The following is a 17,645-nucleotide window of genomic DNA, read 5'->3' as shown; positions in this document are numbered from 1 at the left end:
TGCAGCAATGATAATGATTTGTATTCATATGTAAGAAGTGATCTGTGCCTAATATTGTAAATAGTTCACAAACCTCTACAATGAAGGTAATATTCATACTATGTTACAATGGCTAGCATGTATCCAGTACTTGGACTTGAGCTTGGGTTACTAGTTGCACTTAAAAAGGGCCCCTGTGTTTTATTATTTCACTGTACATAAGAATCTCTTGGTACCTACCTAAATTCCTTCACAATGTTGCAAAAAGTCTAATCCCTGTATGGTGGAGACAGCTGATTGCAACAAGAGAGGGACTGATTCCTAAAGGTGGGTCAATACTGCACTACGGAAGATAAGGTGCTACATAATTTGGATACATACTCAAAATTTTAAGCATGTTGGTTGGCATTCAACTAAATCAAAATTTACCTCTGATTACCCACAATATTTTCATAGAGTAACCCTATGTTCATCTGGCCACAGAGGGCTGGGTACTGCCAAAGAGGTCTAAATTATGCCTTCAACCAGATACCACTTGCTAGGCCAACAATCGTACACACTCTCCTAATTCCCTACTTAGATGCATTTTTTTTCCTCTTTTGCTTTGGTAATCCAACCTCCTTCCATCCCGTGTTCTTTTTTCTAGGAAATTTGCAAACTAAGAAATGGTCCCAAACTCTAACATTACCTGTCATTGGAAACAGGTTGTCAATGCAGGTAGAAGATCAATCCACCACTGTTCACTGCTCAAGGAACCCCTAGTAACCAGTGGGGGAACCTTGTTTCTACAGGCCTGCCTAAGAGGGAGCATAATTTCAAGAATACTAGTTCCCCGAAAGGTACCCATAAAATATGGTTTTATTGGATTGAGTATTCCTGTACAGAGGAATCTGAAAAAATATTAGCGGGTTGATTACTATAACTCACCGGATACTCACCGTATCCCAGAAATGGCTGATGGGACACATGGCTTATATCCTTAGAGGACCCACTGGAGGTGGTTCCTTGTAACTGGTGATCATTTTTCCTCCTGCCTAGAAGATCAATTAATATTCCCCCCTCTCTTTTTTTGAGAGCCTCTTTCTACTATCTATATTCCTTTCTATCCCATAACTACTTTTTGCACCACCCCTATCTCTACTTTATCTGATACCTCTGCAGGATGATATGTGGAATACAGTTAGAGGATGGGTCATCTCCCGTACAGTCCACAGGGCTAGCTGACACAACAACCTAGACCCATTCTTGGTTATATCTTGAGATAATTATGTTTATATGATGTCCAGTCTCTATACACATATATATCTGCAAGCTTGACCGTGTCTCTCTTAGATTGTAAGCTCCAAGGAGCAGGGTCCTCCTAACCCTCTTGTATTGAACTGTATTGTTGCTGTATTGTCTCCCGTTATATTGTAAAGCACTGAACAAACTGTTGGTGCTATATAAATCCTGTATAATAATAATAATAATGTTCCTACTAATTATGATGTTTGTTGTACCTAAACAGTAAGACATCTACCAAGAAAAACAATGCACACATGTACAAAAAAAAGTGCATTTTATTTAAAAATCGTACAACAAATAAAGAATATACAAGTCATTAATTAAAAAGACTTATTCCCCCCATCCTTGCATAATACATTTTGTTTTCTTCTCTGCCCCATCTAGAATGTTATATTGTCAGGTGATATAAGGAACTTCCTTTATCCCTGTCATAATCACAATGCAAAATAAAATTTTTAGGAATTGCTGGTGAGCTGATAACTACAGCCTAAGCAGCTCATCGTTACCAAACCACCGTTTATGAAGTTGAAATACTTTTTTTGTAAAGGAAAACGGACTAAAAATTCAAATGTCCATTCACCGACCTTTAAACTGAAGTTCCCAGCTCCATCCTAAAACAGATATTAAGAGGAGGCCTCATTCTCCTTTTTTTTACTTTGTTATGGAGAATGCAATAGGAAGAGTGAGACTCTGCTTGGAAGGTGGAATGGAGCTGAGAACATTTTTGGATAATGCAGTAGCTCAACATGTTTCGGTTCTGGCTTGATTGGCTTTTTAACCAACATGCATTTTAAAGGACTCCTGTAGTGAGGGAAATATGTAGACTGCCAGTGCTGGCTTCCCTCCTCTGAAAACGCTAGCTGCCTAGCTATAATGTTAATCCATTGGATTTAAAACATTCAGAATCACTGAACTGTATGCAAATCAGGAGTTCTGACTTCACTTGTTACTTCACTGCATGCTTGTTATGGGTCCTTGACTCAAACAATTGAAGTTGGAGGAAGCCAAGCAGTTTCTCGTTCAGAAGGTGGTCAGCAATGGCATTCCACATATTTCTCTGAGTACAGATTGCCTATACAGAGTGCCTCTCACCCAGACCCAGAAGACTCAGCCTCCTTAAGAGGTAGGCCAATATTTGAGGGAACACAGTCCATAGATTATCTTGGAGAAGAAAACCCCACTAACTTCCAACTGAGTACCAGTACACTTTGATACTGTTTACCATATGTTAAACCAGACTTGGTCCTCATCCAATATATATAAATGCTTAGGTAACATGTGGAAGGTCAGTGTTTCTTCGAGGAAGCAGGGCTACACAAGGGTGTTCTTGGATGGAGCGTCTAGATGGACGCTTATGGTCATGGACAACTAACGCACCATGCTCTGACTTCTGTGTAGACACTTTAGGTTGATATTTTCTTTTTTTTTTTCTTAATGACACAGATTAATTGTATTAGAGAATAATTTTTTTATGCATGCACATTGGCGTGCCAGCTGTGAGATATTAGGAAGTCACAACTGATTCCCAAATTCAAGATGGTGGCGCTGGGGAGCCACAGCCCGACAAAGATTCAACTGTGGGGATGAAAGCACCTGTATACATGTAAATGATCTAATTCAGCTTCTGGCTTGTTGTAATGGTGCACAGGGCTTTAAGGTGGCATGGCAATGCTGGCTACATTCATCTGTTCTGCACTGAATTTGTCGAGAGTTCGGAGTTTTATCTTTAGAAGATTCTCTGCACATATGCTTTTTTTTCTATTTATTATGATCATATTTACAATCATTGTCCAATACATTTTCATTCGGTTGATTTTTTTGCATGCTGTAAAAAGATCAAATTAAAAAGTATCAATATGCTACAACCTTACCGATAAAGACTGAAACTTTCCAACTAAAAAATTCCAATAGAGCTCAGTTTTTCTCTTAATTATACAGTGCAGGACACAGGATCTTTGGTCTTAACCATGGGTTATATGTAGCATCTGCTGGTGATTGGGCAGCTTTTTCCCCACAGTTAAGACTATGGATGAGCTTGGATTCAGTCCAAACTCATGTTTCGTCAAACTCAGTAGGAAGATGTCAGTGCTGGGCCACCCATCTGCAGACCAGGCGAATACAAAGGGGCGGAGATGGGCATGACATCATTGATCTAATATGGCCACATGGTCATATTAAGTTGGCAATGTCACTGAGCGCTTTCTTCCAGGTTTGGCATAACATGGGTTTGCACCAAACCCAAATCGAACCCAAGCTCATCCTAAGTTAAGACTAAAGATCCTGTGTCTTTTTACTGGACTCCAAAGAAAGGATTTAGCATTGGAGTCAAAAATCCAATTTTCTCTTGAGATTTGTTCAGAATTTTGTAGTGATTGAACAGAAAAAGGTTATTATACATTATTCTGTCCTGTTAATACTTAACTGGAGAATGGATGGCAGACAAAGTAGAACATGCAGCATTCATAAGATGTAACCTGCACTATGCTGTAAACCTTTGCGATTCAGCCCTCAATGGTCTAAATAAATTAAACTGAATTTTGACCAGCTTTTATGAATTACCACACTTTTCATGTTATTACTACCTTGTGCTGCCCCTGATTATAGGAACGCTCCAACCCTATTGATATTTGTTCAGGAAGTCACCCACTGACTTCTTACATCTTGCCCTGAGGTCTGCCTAGCCATTCTAATGGGTACAAGGTGTTTTTGCTATTTGCACTTTTAATCTATTTTATATTACAGAAGATGCAACAGGATGAGTGAATCTACTGTTGTGGAAAGTGGGTTAAGGCTCACTGTTGATAGGGAATAGATCCAGTAGTTATCAGGAAAGTTCTCCAGAGATATATGAATCTTATAGGTAATTCATACCATCCACATTAGCCAACAGAAAACATCCAAATATATATGAAGTGTGGGTGATACAGACCATCAGAGTTAACCAACAGAAGACTTACAGAGATATATGAAGTCTGTAGGTGATACAGACCATCAGTGTTAACCAACAGAAGACTTCCAGAGATATATGAAGTCTGTAGGTGATACAGACCATCAGTGTTAACCAACAGAAGACTTCCAGAGATATATGAAGACTGTAGGTGATACAGACCATCAGCGTTACCAAAAGAGAATGTCCAGAGATACAGTATATGAAGCCTGCAGGCGATTCAGACCATTAGAAATAACCCACAGAAAACTTCCAGAGATATGAGGCCTGTAGGTAATTCAGACCCACAGCGTTAACCAATTGAAAGCGTCCAGATATATACGAAGCCTGTAGATGATTCAGACCATCAGCATTAACCAACAGAAAACTTTTAGAGATACATGAAGCCTGTAGGTGATTCAGACCACCAATGGTAACTAACAGCTTAAATTTTCCTGCACTAATCTGTTAAATACGCCTGATTGTGTTAGTGTCTATTCACACTGTATGCAAAGGGCATACTTGCCCAAGGCATAGATAAGGTAATTTGCCTTTTGTCCTATTCAGTTCACACCACTGTGGCAAGTGAAAAAGGGCCATGCTGTATATTTACTCCTGTGTGCTACAATGCATTAAAGTACATCACAACGTGCTACGATTCATAAAGATAATTGAAATGTCATTTTGTGACATTTTAATAAAGTTAGAAAAGCGCAATGCATTCTAACTATGCACCCCCCCCCTTTCCATTAGAGCGCACACCAATGGATGCATGTTGCTAGTGTAAAGGGGCCCTAAAAGAGACCCCATCCACTTGCCTATAAAGGCCAAAGTGAAAGTATCAGTGTAAAGCCCCAACACCTTATATTCACTTAACAGTCTCCTGCCACACTTCTTCTGGTTGCCGCTGCAAAATACAGTGCTTCCGGATAATGGGGAGCATGTGACCCCCCCAACCATGAAGCAGTCAATCTCTAGGCCTAAGCACTGTTCGATAACAAAGCAGGCAATGTCAATGCACCCGCTAAGCTCTGACACAGCTGTTGTTGGTATTTTGATGGCTGTACCTAAAGAAGGAGTGGCAGAGGAGCAATGCAGAGATAAGAAAAAAATGGTAAAGGGATAGGCTTTACACAAGCATTCCCAATTCTACCTTGAATGGGCAAAGGTACAGGGTCTCTTTAATATAAACCGCATGTGCACACTGTGTTCACTGCTAATTCTGCCTAGAATAGCCTGCCCACAATCCCGCCAATGGTCACTGCTGCCTTTGCTTACATCAAACCAAATGAAAAGTTGACCACTAACTACAAGGGGAGTAGGGACAGGGCTGCCATTAGAAATCACTGGTACAGCCTGACAAACAGGCCCCCCCTTGTCAACCCCATCACATAACACATTGAAACGCCACCAGATTTCAAAACACTATCCAACTTTGTATAAATATGAGACAAAGTAAAACAGCATGAAAAATTGTGATAAATGCTTACAATGTAATAACAAAAAGCAATTGATAGTGCAGATGCCCCATGTTCTCAGGAGAACAGTGGGGTATGTGTGCATACATCCAAGAGGTGCCACAGCTTCTAGGGCCTCTCAGGAAGTCTGAGTTCCTGTTCATGCCAAGATACCTTCAAGTGAATATAGACTGTACATCCCTATTCCCAAGGAAGGGCTGCATGAGGGCAAGTGTGAGCCAGGAGCCAACTCTCAGTATCTGATCACTTGGCTGCTGCCTTTACTCTTCAGTTTGTGGCAAACCAGGATCCCAACTGCACAGAGCCTGGCCAATTCAGTCATTTGTGAGAATTTGTGAGCCTGTGGATATCAACAGGCAAGGAGTGGAGACATCACTGGTGGTATATTGGCGAGCTTGGAACACTACGGCATTGGAACTGCAGTGTGACTGGACTTGGTGGAGGAATGCACAGGCAGCCCCCACTGGGCCTGGGCCACCCTTCCAACTTTATGGTGCCTGATACAGCATACCTTCCAACTCTCTGAAAGGATGAAAAGGGCCACCTTTTAGCACATAATATGTAGGCAAAGGACACTTCTCTGCCACAGCCCAGGTTACACAGACCACAAAAAACTAATGAGTAGAAAATCATTGGTTAAACCACGCAAGTGCTTGTTTGACCTCTTTTCCGTTCTATTGACTTTTCAAAATAACACAAAAAGTTAAAAAAAGATAAAAAGTTTTTAGTGCAGCATAACAGTTTTGGTAGTAAAATAGTGCATTTTATATAGAGATGTGCACATCGGACCAAAAAGAGGGATAACTGAAACTACACACGGGACAGAGGGATTTGGTCTCAAAGGTGGGACAGTCCCTCTAAATGAGGAACAGTTGGGAGCTATAAAGTACATGAATACAGACTGTACCCCCTTAATAGGTATCTGCTACAGTCAGAAAACTTCTGTCATCTAAAATGCCTTTTGTCTATAACTTTCTTCCCCAGCTGTTCATCTGTTCATTGTTCTTCTTTCCCTTTTCCTATTCATTCTCCTACCATGGACCTATACTCTAATAACATCCCCCATACCTTTCTTGGTGAAATCTCTGCTCCTGGCCCCTTCTAATGCTGGTCATGTGATCAAATCCCAAGTCACTACTCATATGAACTCAGCCTAAAAAACTTAGGTGACTGATGTTCACCAAAAGTTGCCCATTTATTTTTTCTAACCGAACACCAATCTATAATTAAGGCCCGAATGGCTGAAACACATTAGCGTATTCGTTGGGCTGGATTTTAGCCATCTATGATAATAAATTATTTGCGATGATCATCCTTTGCAACATAGTTTTTACTTGTGACGGCTTGCAGAAGTCGAAGATGTGTACTGATGTTCCCATTCAACTCATTTGGATGAGGAAGTCAGAGTGCTGCTCACTTTACCACAACACCAATCTACACCATTTGCTGAGCCAGCATTTGTTCTCAAAACTGGCACCTGAGGGAAACTGGCACAGCGTATTAATCGGGAACGGTAAATGACCACGTTTTGTGTTACCTAGGGCAGCACAAGAACTAAATACACCACTGGTTACACATAATTTGAAGGGGCCCTACATGTTGGTCCTCCTTGGACTATTACATACCAAGTGAAAAATTGCCAATCCTACATGAAGGCCTCTGGCACAGTTTGGTGATATTTATTTCACTTATCTGACATGCAAAAAGTAGACCTGTACTCAGATATAATCTAAATCTATGTGAAGTTTTGCCAGGATGGATAAAGAACCACAGAAGTGAGAAAATACTTGCTATACCTGGAGAAAATATATCTCCTGGGTGCATGCATACATAATTTCTGCTTATGGAGGACATACATCTGGATTATGATTGACCCCTTCAACAAAAGAGCACATGGCCAAATGCACAAGATGACATGACCAATCATGTTTGACATGACCAACACTGTAGGGAACCTTGAGTAGCATTTTCTCCAGGATAAGTATTTTAGCATATTCATTATGCTTTATGTATCCATCCCACAAAAACTGGTAACTTACTTGGACAGTAAAGTAGAGATCTAATGTAACATTTTCTTATGGACTGCCCCAGCTCAGGGGAATGTAACTGTGCAGTTTATAAGCAGCAATAATATACTAAATATAAATATATAGATCTGTAATACTGCTGATAACATCTATTCACAAGGTTCAAATACCCAAACAAGACTAGTATTCCGCAAAAGAGAAAGCATTTAAATAGTCATTTATGGCTACTAGAAATTCTGATGTCAGTATGTGTTTGCCCAGAAAATGAGCTAGCACTTGGTGAAGAAAGGCTACTAATACCTCTAGTTTTAATAAATCATATCTTGGTGAAAGGTACTACAGACCTTAGGGAACATTCAACCAATGTGGCCATTTGGGGTCATATTACCCGACGCTTGTTGTTCAGTAGATTCTCCTTAATTCTCCCTGGCCTAGCTTTCAACCAATTGCCATTTTTCTTGCATGAGATAGGCTGAGTTGGATATGTCCACTAAGTGCCTCCTCTGGACACAACTCTCCCTGACCACACTTTCAACTAGTTGTTATTGTCCTTGAATGAGATGGGCCAGATTGAAGATTTTAACCAAGTGCCTCCCCTCTAAATAGGAACAAGCATGGAGCGTCATTAGCCTGACCCTGGGTCATGTACCTTTTCACGGCTGGATTGGTAAAGACTTTAGGCACTGTATTGGGGATACAGGAATAATTTTTTAAACTGTTATTTTGTGCAACTTAACCTCTTGCTGACTGTAACGCATATATGAAGCAGCATGGTGAGTGTACCTTAACACTTGGCCACTGCACATATGTGTCATAGGTTCTTTGCTGAGATTGCACTCACTGGACCTCCTGGCACAATAACAAATCCCAGACATTGTTTGCAAGCATGGTAGGTTCCCAATCATTTAACCGCTGTGACAGCCCATTACAGTGATTATGTAATTAGGAAGCTACCTCTGCCTCTGGCATTAACACCCACTTTAAGGGTTGCTGAGAGGTGGCGGCAAGGGATTCATTTTTGAATAATTTTTTTGTACAATCAACTTTAGAATGACCTAAACTATATAATATAAGGGCCTACTTAATTTATCTATTCAATTTGTAACCAATCAAGCAGGCCCTTGCACTACGCAGTTGTTGGAGATATAAAAGTGTTTCTACAATCAGATTGTAACCTGTGTGGTGAGCTTCAGTCTCATCAAGTATCACTAGTAGACAGAAAAGTTAAAGAATGCCCAATCCCCCCAAAATGTAATATATTGCAGTCCACTAGTCCTAGTCACTAGTACCTAGTGATTCTGTCAGTAACCCACTTCCTCTTCTCAGGTGACAACACTTAATCTTCACTGTCTATGGAGGGGTGGTGTTATCACCCTAGAACAGGAAGTGAACTAGGACTATAGAACACCTCCTGCCCTCCTCTTCTCCATAGCATAAGGGAGGCATTTTCTAGTTCATGTAAGAAAACTGGGCAAGGCTGATAAAACTGCTTGAGATAACACTGCAGAGCATACAGGACAACACCGTATTTATGGGAGAATCAACAAGTAATTGTCAAACAGATATAACGAAACACTTCCAATGGTATATTTTATGGATAAAAGGGAACAAATGATAGTCCATTGTTGGGATTTACCTAAACTTTAATGGGAAATATCACTCAGCCATCTCCTACCTGAGTGTATGTTGACTGATGTGCCTCCTGCTGAACAAGCTTGTCATGTGTGGTGGGAAGACAGTAAGCTCTGATCACAGCAAATTGGAGGTTTGAGTACACCTAGCGCTTGCAGCAGGCCATTGAACCTGTTAACCTGAACACTTTCTTAGTCACTGACCTAGAACATGTATGCACATCTGGAAGATCAGAACTCCTCATTTGCAAACTTATTTTTGTCATTGACCCAAAGAATTGAACCTAGAGGTTCAGCATCATAGTCAAGCAACTGACATTTTCAGAATAATATGTCAGCAACGGCTGATGGCGTTTTTTATAGGTTTATTTTTAAAGTCATTTTCAGTCCCGCTTGGCTGCCCACCATCACAATGTTTGGTGTTCATAGATGTATGAAAGCTGGGACAGGTTCACTTTAATGGTGAACTTTTTTTTACTGGATAGGTCTTATAAAAACAACTTATTTGTCACTGAATACTCTTACTTTTAAGAGATACAATAAGCACTGAGGAAATAAACATTGCAATTTCTCCAAAGACTCTTGATATCCATGATGCAAAGGCTTCACAGACTCAAGCAAAGGTCATCCCAAGTGTCTCCACTCATAGGAAAATGATCCCAGTTGAAGATGGGAAAGTAATATAACAAAGATATATGTGTGTGGCATTCATTGTTAGTTGACCTAAGTTGGGAAAGCACCAGTTGGGAACTGATGATATTGCTAGATCGCACCCGCATTAATGTCACTGGCCTCTGTGACCCATGACAGTGCAGGTACATTTCTGGCACTAAATACTTAAAATTTGTATTTTACGGTTATCTTGGAATTGCTAAGGATTGTGACTTCAGTCAATTTACAACACTATAAGGTAGCTATAAAAGAGAATAGGTTAAAGGGTAAGTTCACCTAAAATTGTATTTGATCTATTGATACTCAGTATCATACTCAGTTTCCTGTATCTCTTGGATACTCCAGTGGCAAGATCTCCCTGCCATAGTTTTTTGGTTTGTTTCTAGCTATCATGGTATTTTGAGTGGTCCCACTTATAGAATGTTCCTACTCTGCTTGTTGCATCTTCCATAATATAAATAAAAAAAATCTACAAGAGAGAGTGGTTCCACCAGCTTGGCAGCCCTGCAAATGCAAGTGCAATTTCACTAGTGTAACCTCTAAGATGTTTAAGAAACCATTAGGTTGTTGAACTATTCAGTGCCTTCTATTTTCTATCAATACTCTGGAGAGCAGGGTTATTTCATAAACCCCCCCCCCATACCTCTTCCAGACTCCAATGGTGAGATCTCCCTGTCATAGGTTTTGAGTCTGTTTCTAGCTATCTTGGTATTTTGAGTGGTCCCACCTATAGCGTGTCCCCACTCTTCCTGTAGCATCCTCCAGAATATAAACCAAATTTTAAAAAATGAAACAAGGAGAGTGGCCCCAGCAGTTTGGCAGCCCTGCAAACTCTAGTGTAATCCCTAAGACTTTTAAGACACCTTTTAGGTTGTTGAACTCTTCAGTATATTCTATTTTCTGTCAATACACTGGGGAGCAGAGTCACCAGCTTCTTGTATCTCTTGGAGGCTCAACTGGGGAGATCTACCTGCAATAGCTGTTTTGATAATTTGAGTGTTCCACCTATTGGGTGTTCCAACTCTTCCTGTTGCATCCTCCTTAATATAAACCACATTTTTTTAAAATCTAACAGGGAGAGTGGTTCCCACAGCTTGACAGTCCTGTAAAGTCAAGTGCAATGTCACCAGTGTAATCCCTAAAGTTTTTAAGAAAACATTATTTTATCAAACTCTACAGTATCTATTTTCTATCAATTCTGCAGAGAACAGGGTCATCTGATAATGCATTATATCTCGTGAAGACTCCAACGGCGAGATCTCACTTCCATAGCTCTAGGCTGTGCTTTCCTGCTATCTTGGCATTTTGGGCGGCCAGGGTATTCCCACTCTTTCTGTTGCATCCTCCACAGTATCAGCTGAATTAAAGTCTAATATGGTCAGAACATCTTGTCAGTTCCGCAAACTCAAGTGTAATCTCAACAGTGAGACTCTCAGGAAACCATGATTGTTGAACTCTTCAGAATCTTCTATTTTGGGTGAACTAACCCTTTAATAGTTACGACCTTACATTCTCGACCCTTTATTACTGTCACCAGAATAGTCCGAATATATTGTATCCTCTGGCTCCTGAAACATAAACCTAAACTTTACTGTTACATTCGGTAACACCATTATGTAAGGTGAATTTTTTTAATTTTTATTATTAATCACTATAACTTTACTGTGCAATCTGTTGCTCTATGTTTTCAGCCATTTTAAGCTAAAGAACACAGTGTATCTCTAGGCAAACCTTTTTTTTTTTTCAGTTTTGGACAGAGTGCGGAAAGGTTAAACCCTCTGTCCAATTTTTAATACAGTCTGTGTCCCTATTGGGGAAGCTCTCTATTTGTACTGGTGACCACTATTGCAAGAAAAAGTGAGGGGAAATCCCACATTTTAGCTGTCCCCAGAACACGTAAGAAGACATTTTCCAATGGGCCAAATGTTTCAGGGACAACTGACTGCTTTGGTAAATTTGCTCTAACTTCCTGTTGTATCTCTGGGGCAGGAAGTTAAGGGAAATTTACCAAATAGTACACAGTCAGCAAAAAATTACCTTGCGAAAAATAAACTACACTATTCAAAACTAAAAAAATAATAAAAAAAATGTTTTGGCTATACATACAAGTTAAGCATCGTGGCAGGAAGTATTCTTTTAATGGGAGTGCAGCACAGGAGCTCCACATGTTTGAAAACACCTTTTTACATAATAGCAAATTCATTCCAAATATCTCCTAAATTCTTGAAATATACTACATATTTATATGTTAATAAACACTCTTGTAGTATAAATGGCTCTTTTATATCTGTTGAGCAGTGTATTGAATATTGTTATATTAAGCAATAAGAGTAAACCGTGTTCATCTCTCTTTCAATAAGTGCTAATTTTAGGCCTTTGTAATAAATGACTTAAAATGTAACTGACCCCTTGAAAACTGACCAATGGCTCTGTGGCCGACAATTCAAATGAAAATCAAACCGCACATAATAAAGTTTTTACTTGGGGACAACTTTTCGAAAAGCCATTTACATTTAGAGTACAGGTCTGCCTAATGGATAGCAGACAACCCTAGTTTCCACAGGACTTTAAGGCAGAGGGAGAAAAATGATATCAAGATAAGAAATTATCCATATTTTAAAAAGAAATACATTAATAGACATACTGTATATTTGCATTACACCCTAATACATAAAATTAGTGATGACCCATATACTCTGCAATTGTTGGCAAACTAAAATGACCCTGTCGTGGGCTGAAAGAAGTAACACCAAAGCAACCCTATAAAAGAAGAATTTATACTTGTCTGGGGGGCGGCTAATTCAAACTGAACTCCCTTGCAGAGCTACCGTCGCAATTGCTATCTGACAGTTGCAGGCAGGGCTGCCAATAGAACACATGGGGCCCCATACAGCCTACCTGACTCTGCCTAGGACAACCCTGAACAGGCCAGCACTTTCATTTAATTGCTGGGTCTTACCCTACCCTACCTGTGCATGAAAGAAAGGAAATAGTCCCTATCTGCTCCTTTACCTTGGTTGGAGCTGTGGCCCACAGGATTGCCCTGTCTGAGCCTAGTGCCTAGTGGAAAATAAAGTGTCCCCTTTCCTCCCCAGGCCCCTTGGCTGAACTAATGGATCCTGGGCCCAGTATGAGACGGCCTTCTCTACCCCCCTATCAGCAGCCTTGATTGCAGATGTGTCCTCCACTGCCTACTGTGGTTCTTCCTGTTGACCCCAACATAACTACTATGGAGAAATGGAATGGGAGCACAATGGGGTGATATTTTATTTGATACACCCACAAGTGCTGAAATAGCAATGGTAGATCCACAACAGAGTAAAGAATGGAGTTTCCACTTGCCAGAGAGTTGAATATTCATCTTATTTTGAAGGGTGCCTCTGGTGTAACCTCTTTTAGCTGGTGACAGGAATATAAAGCTAAAAGAATACCTCCTACACTTTTTTGGATAGTCCCAATCTTTGGACTCAATGCAACAAAAGTGCCATTGGTCTACCCAAATACAGTCAGATTGTATGGATCAAAGGGCAATATTAAAAATATGCTGATGTTACACCTTTGGAAACATGAAGTTGCAGAGGTTAATAAATGGCATGAATTTGTAAATACGCCCCTAAAATCAATTCTTGTAGACAAATCCTATCAATACTTAGAATTTATGTAGCAATCATATAAAAAGAAAAGCCATCCTGCTGCAGCTCTAGAGATATGTGTTGCCCCCCAATAGACCAGAAGTGGTTTTTCGAAGTGGTTTGGCCTTTGAAGGTCATTGTGACTCTAAGCAGCGATAATTCCCATCCTGCACTGCAGGGTTGTGGAGCTTATGTAATAATATGTAAATCCAAATTCTTGATAACAGCCCATCTGCCTACAAGGTTTTTTGAATGCCAGAAGAAATCCTGAGTTCTTATTTCTTTGCTTTGTAAATTGTTGTAGCCTTGGGCCTGAGAAGAGTGACATCTTTAAGAAAACACCTATGGCAACCAGCCAAGGAGATACACAGTTCAACACAGAGCTAGTAAAACATTAGAATCGAAATACTGTACAAAAGTCAAGAGAAAAAAACACATGGCTTTGTATGCTCAGGCCCAACCTACAATGGCCTGGATTCATCTTGTGCAATAAAGTAGAATCTTGATCGATGTTCGTGGACTCCAGATGGAGTTAGTGTATTTACCACCTGCTCCTTCACTTTCCAAACTCTGAGAATTCCGCTCACAGGATTTATCATTCCAGTCAAGCAAAACAAGTGAGTCAGTCCTTGTCGTGATCCATTTCAAAAAGGAACGTGGTTTGTTCCCGGTCTGAGTTTATATTCCCAGTTGAGTATACTTCATTTAGAGCAGCTGATGCCTCTGTTCTAAAATTCAGCAATTAGGAAAAATGAATCAGAACAATGCTAACCCATTGGATGCTGGAAGGGATAGCGTACTGCTGATAGCTTACTGGCTGATGACTTCAGGTGAAGGCTACAAGGTTTTGCTCCATGTAAACTGCTGCTGGTCTTCAAAAGGGTCCTCTGTAAGGTCATCTTTCTTTTGAATGCTTTGGTTCTCATCTGTGATACATTATTCCACCAACTTCCTTGAGAAACAGCTGTGCTGGATTTTTCAGGTCAAGACACATCAAATTAGAGCCACTACCGAGGAAATACTGTAGGTTTTGAAAATGCCCGCCTAATATATGTACATCTCCTTCCCTTTCTCAGAAATTCTTCATGCTCGATTGGAAAAGACACTGGACCAATTAGAGTTATGTTTGCTGAATCTCAAGCCTTGAAGGAGAAGACATTTTTCAACTTATCTGATGCTCCTCTATAGATGGGTAGGCTCAAAACAGATATAAAATATTTGAAAATCCTCATGATATGAAATAACTCTCCTACGTGGAGTCTAGTGAGTCTAGTTCAAAGACATCATCGCTGGAAGGACTGGTGAAAAATGAGTGGCCGTGTGGCCGATTGTCATCCGGGCTGCTAAGTCCCAAACTTTTCTCAAAATCCAACAACTGGCCCATGAAGTTGAAATTGGGGGAGATGTTGGTTTTCTTGCGCTTTACAAAATCATAGGCATCATTCAGGGACAGGTTGAGTTTCTGCATGAGGTAAGCCACCGTCACAGTGACAGATCGACTGATGCCAGCTAGACAATGAACAAGCACCCCACAATTGTGAGAAGCTGCCTCATCTGAAAAGAGAAAAGAAACCGCTATTTTTACAAAAGAGAAGCACGACATTTTACCAGACAACTAATGACGTTAATGTTTTATGCTGATTGACTTCAGGTGAAGGCACTAATTGATTAGTACAATTAGTGTTTGGAAATTTTCTGCTGGGGTTATACAAGCAAGAACAGTGAGAATGGGTATACAAGTGGCAAATGTAACTTCTATATCTCAGGAGCGTGTAACCTCCTAACCCATGGTAGCTGCTGGTCTTATTCCAGCATCCTGGTTTTGGCTGAGCTGCCCTCTCCCTGTCTGACTGTCCATCTGCTGGGTGATTGCTAGACACAGCCTCCAGATGGTGTCCAAACCTGTATTAAGATTGCCAAGCCTTCAGTGTCATGCTTGTGATAGGGATGGCAACACATGCTTCAAGCTCCCTGTTTACCTGCCTTGTTCCCATGCCTTAACCTCTATCTTCGCAGATCCCTACCCTGCCAGCTAGTTTGAATTTCCTTGTTATTTATCTTGGATTGGACTTTGGACTACTCTATGAACTCAACCTGCCTTTTGACCATGGATTTGACCCCGACTACTCTCTGAATGTTGCCTGCCTTGAACCCGGAATGCCACTGGGCCACTCTGCCTGTCTGCTACCTGTTTGCTGTGCCTAGCTTGTGTCTGCCCTGGCGTAGTAGCCAGGCACCATAGCTTTGTGTATAAGACCTGGGGGCAACCAAGTACCAGTAGGCCTGCTTGCTTTGTGTGAAAGGGTCTGCAATAGTGCCTGACCACCAACACAAGGAATAGGCATGAGTCCATCCCAAATTTTAGGTACTCTAGTTTACGTGATGTTAATATTGAGGTTTCCAGGTATCAAAGTGCAATGACTTTGGTTAGGGATGCCTTTCAACACTAAAGCCACTGGATGGTGTTTCTGAGTAGATATGTAAGCTCCTTTCCATAACCTAGGTAAGTGGACAACTGCTTTCACCCTGACTGAGCACTTTTGACTTCTGGCTGTAGTTGGCCCAAATGGAGAAGACTTACTAGTACTTAGGATTAAACAGGCTGTATACTCATTATTAGAGATGAGCGAATCGAAGTATCCGAAGTGGAATTCGAGTCGAATATCGGAAAAATTTCGATTCGTGCCGAATCCGAAAAACAGCCTAATTCGGACGCGCGAATCGAAATTTTTCCGAAAATGGCGGCTGACATGTGCGGCGACGGAGCGGGGATGTCGGGGAAGGCGCGCAGACAAGGCGCGCTGCCCCATAATGCATTCCTCAACGACATGTGATCGCATCAGCCAATCAGCAGCCAGCCAGCCAGCACTGTGTAATGGTCGAGGTATATATAGCGGCCATTTTGGAAATCTTCATTTGCCTGCAGTCATTGAACAGAGGCAGACCGCTCTGTACTAGGGACAGGGACAGAGTTAGGGCCACAGAAACGAGAATTGGGGACAGAGAGAAGTTACTTAGGGACAGAGAACCATTACTCAGGGACACAGACTTGTTAATGAGGGCCACAGAATCGTTATTTAGGGACAAAGAAACGCTAGTTAGGGCCACAGAATTCATACTCAGGGACAGACAGAATTGTTACTCAGTGCCAGAGAATTGTTACTTAGGGCCACAGAAACGTTATTAGGGCCACAGAATTTTTACTCAGGGACAGACAGAATTGTTACTGAGTGCCAGAGAATTGTTACTCAGGGACAGACAGAATTGTTACTGAGTGCCAGAGAATTCTTACTCAGGGCCACAGAATTCATTCTCAGGGACAGACAGAATTGTTACTCAGGGACAGACAGAATTGTTACTGAGTGCCAGAGAATTGTTACTCAGGGACAGACAGAATTGTTACTGAGTGCCAGAGAATTGTTACTCAGGGACAGACAGAATTGTTACTGAGTGCCAGAGAATTGTTACTCAGGGACAGACAGAATTGTTACTGAGTGCCAGAGAATTGTTACTCTCACAGACACAAAATTGTTACTTGCACAGACACAGAATTGTTACTTGCACAGACACACAATTGTTACTCAGGGCCACTGAATTCATACTCAGGGACAGACAGAATTGTTACTGAGTGCCAGAGAATTCTTACTCAGGGCCACAGAATTCATACTCAGGGACAGACAGAATTGTTACTCAGGGACAGACAGAATTGTTACTGAGTGCCAGAGAATTGTTACTCAGGGACAGACAGAATTGTTACTGAGTGCCAGAGAATTCTTACTCAGGGACAGACAGAATTGTTACTGAGTGCCAGAGAATTGTTACTCTCACAGACACAAAATTGTTACTTGCACAGACACAGAATTGTTACTCGCACAGAGACAGAATTGTTACTCAGGGCCACAGAATTCATACTCAGGGACAGACAGAATTGTTACTGAGTGCCAGAGAATTGTTACTCAGGGACAGACAGAATTGTTACTGAGTGCCAGAGAATTGTTACTCTCACAGACACAAAA

General features: G+C 40.9%; 1 protein-coding gene across 1 annotated transcript in view; it reads right to left on the bottom strand.

Annotated features, from left to right (window-relative positions):
- Positions 1–1,520: 1,520 nt before the first annotated feature.
- DUSP9 (dual specificity phosphatase 9) overlaps positions 1,521–17,645 on the bottom strand; it is a 108,702-nt gene continuing 92,577 nt past the window's right edge. Inside the window, exon 5 of the mRNA XM_089674940.1 lies at positions 1,521–15,183. Within this exon, the coding sequence (XP_089531066.1) occupies positions 14,879–15,183 (305 nt within the window). The 3' untranslated portion in view covers positions 1,521–14,878. The remainder of the gene's footprint in view (positions 15,184–17,645) is intronic.

The sequence above is a fragment of the Staurois parvus genome, unplaced genomic scaffold (genome assembly GCF_062004578.1).
Source record: "Staurois parvus isolate SC_StPar_1 unplaced genomic scaffold, SC_StPar_1.0 ptg000154l, whole genome shotgun sequence".
Classification (NCBI taxonomy): domain Eukaryota; kingdom Metazoa; phylum Chordata; class Amphibia; order Anura; family Ranidae; genus Staurois; species Staurois parvus.
Note: the sequence above shows the minus strand (reverse complement) of the source record. Positions and strands in the feature narration are given on the sequence as shown.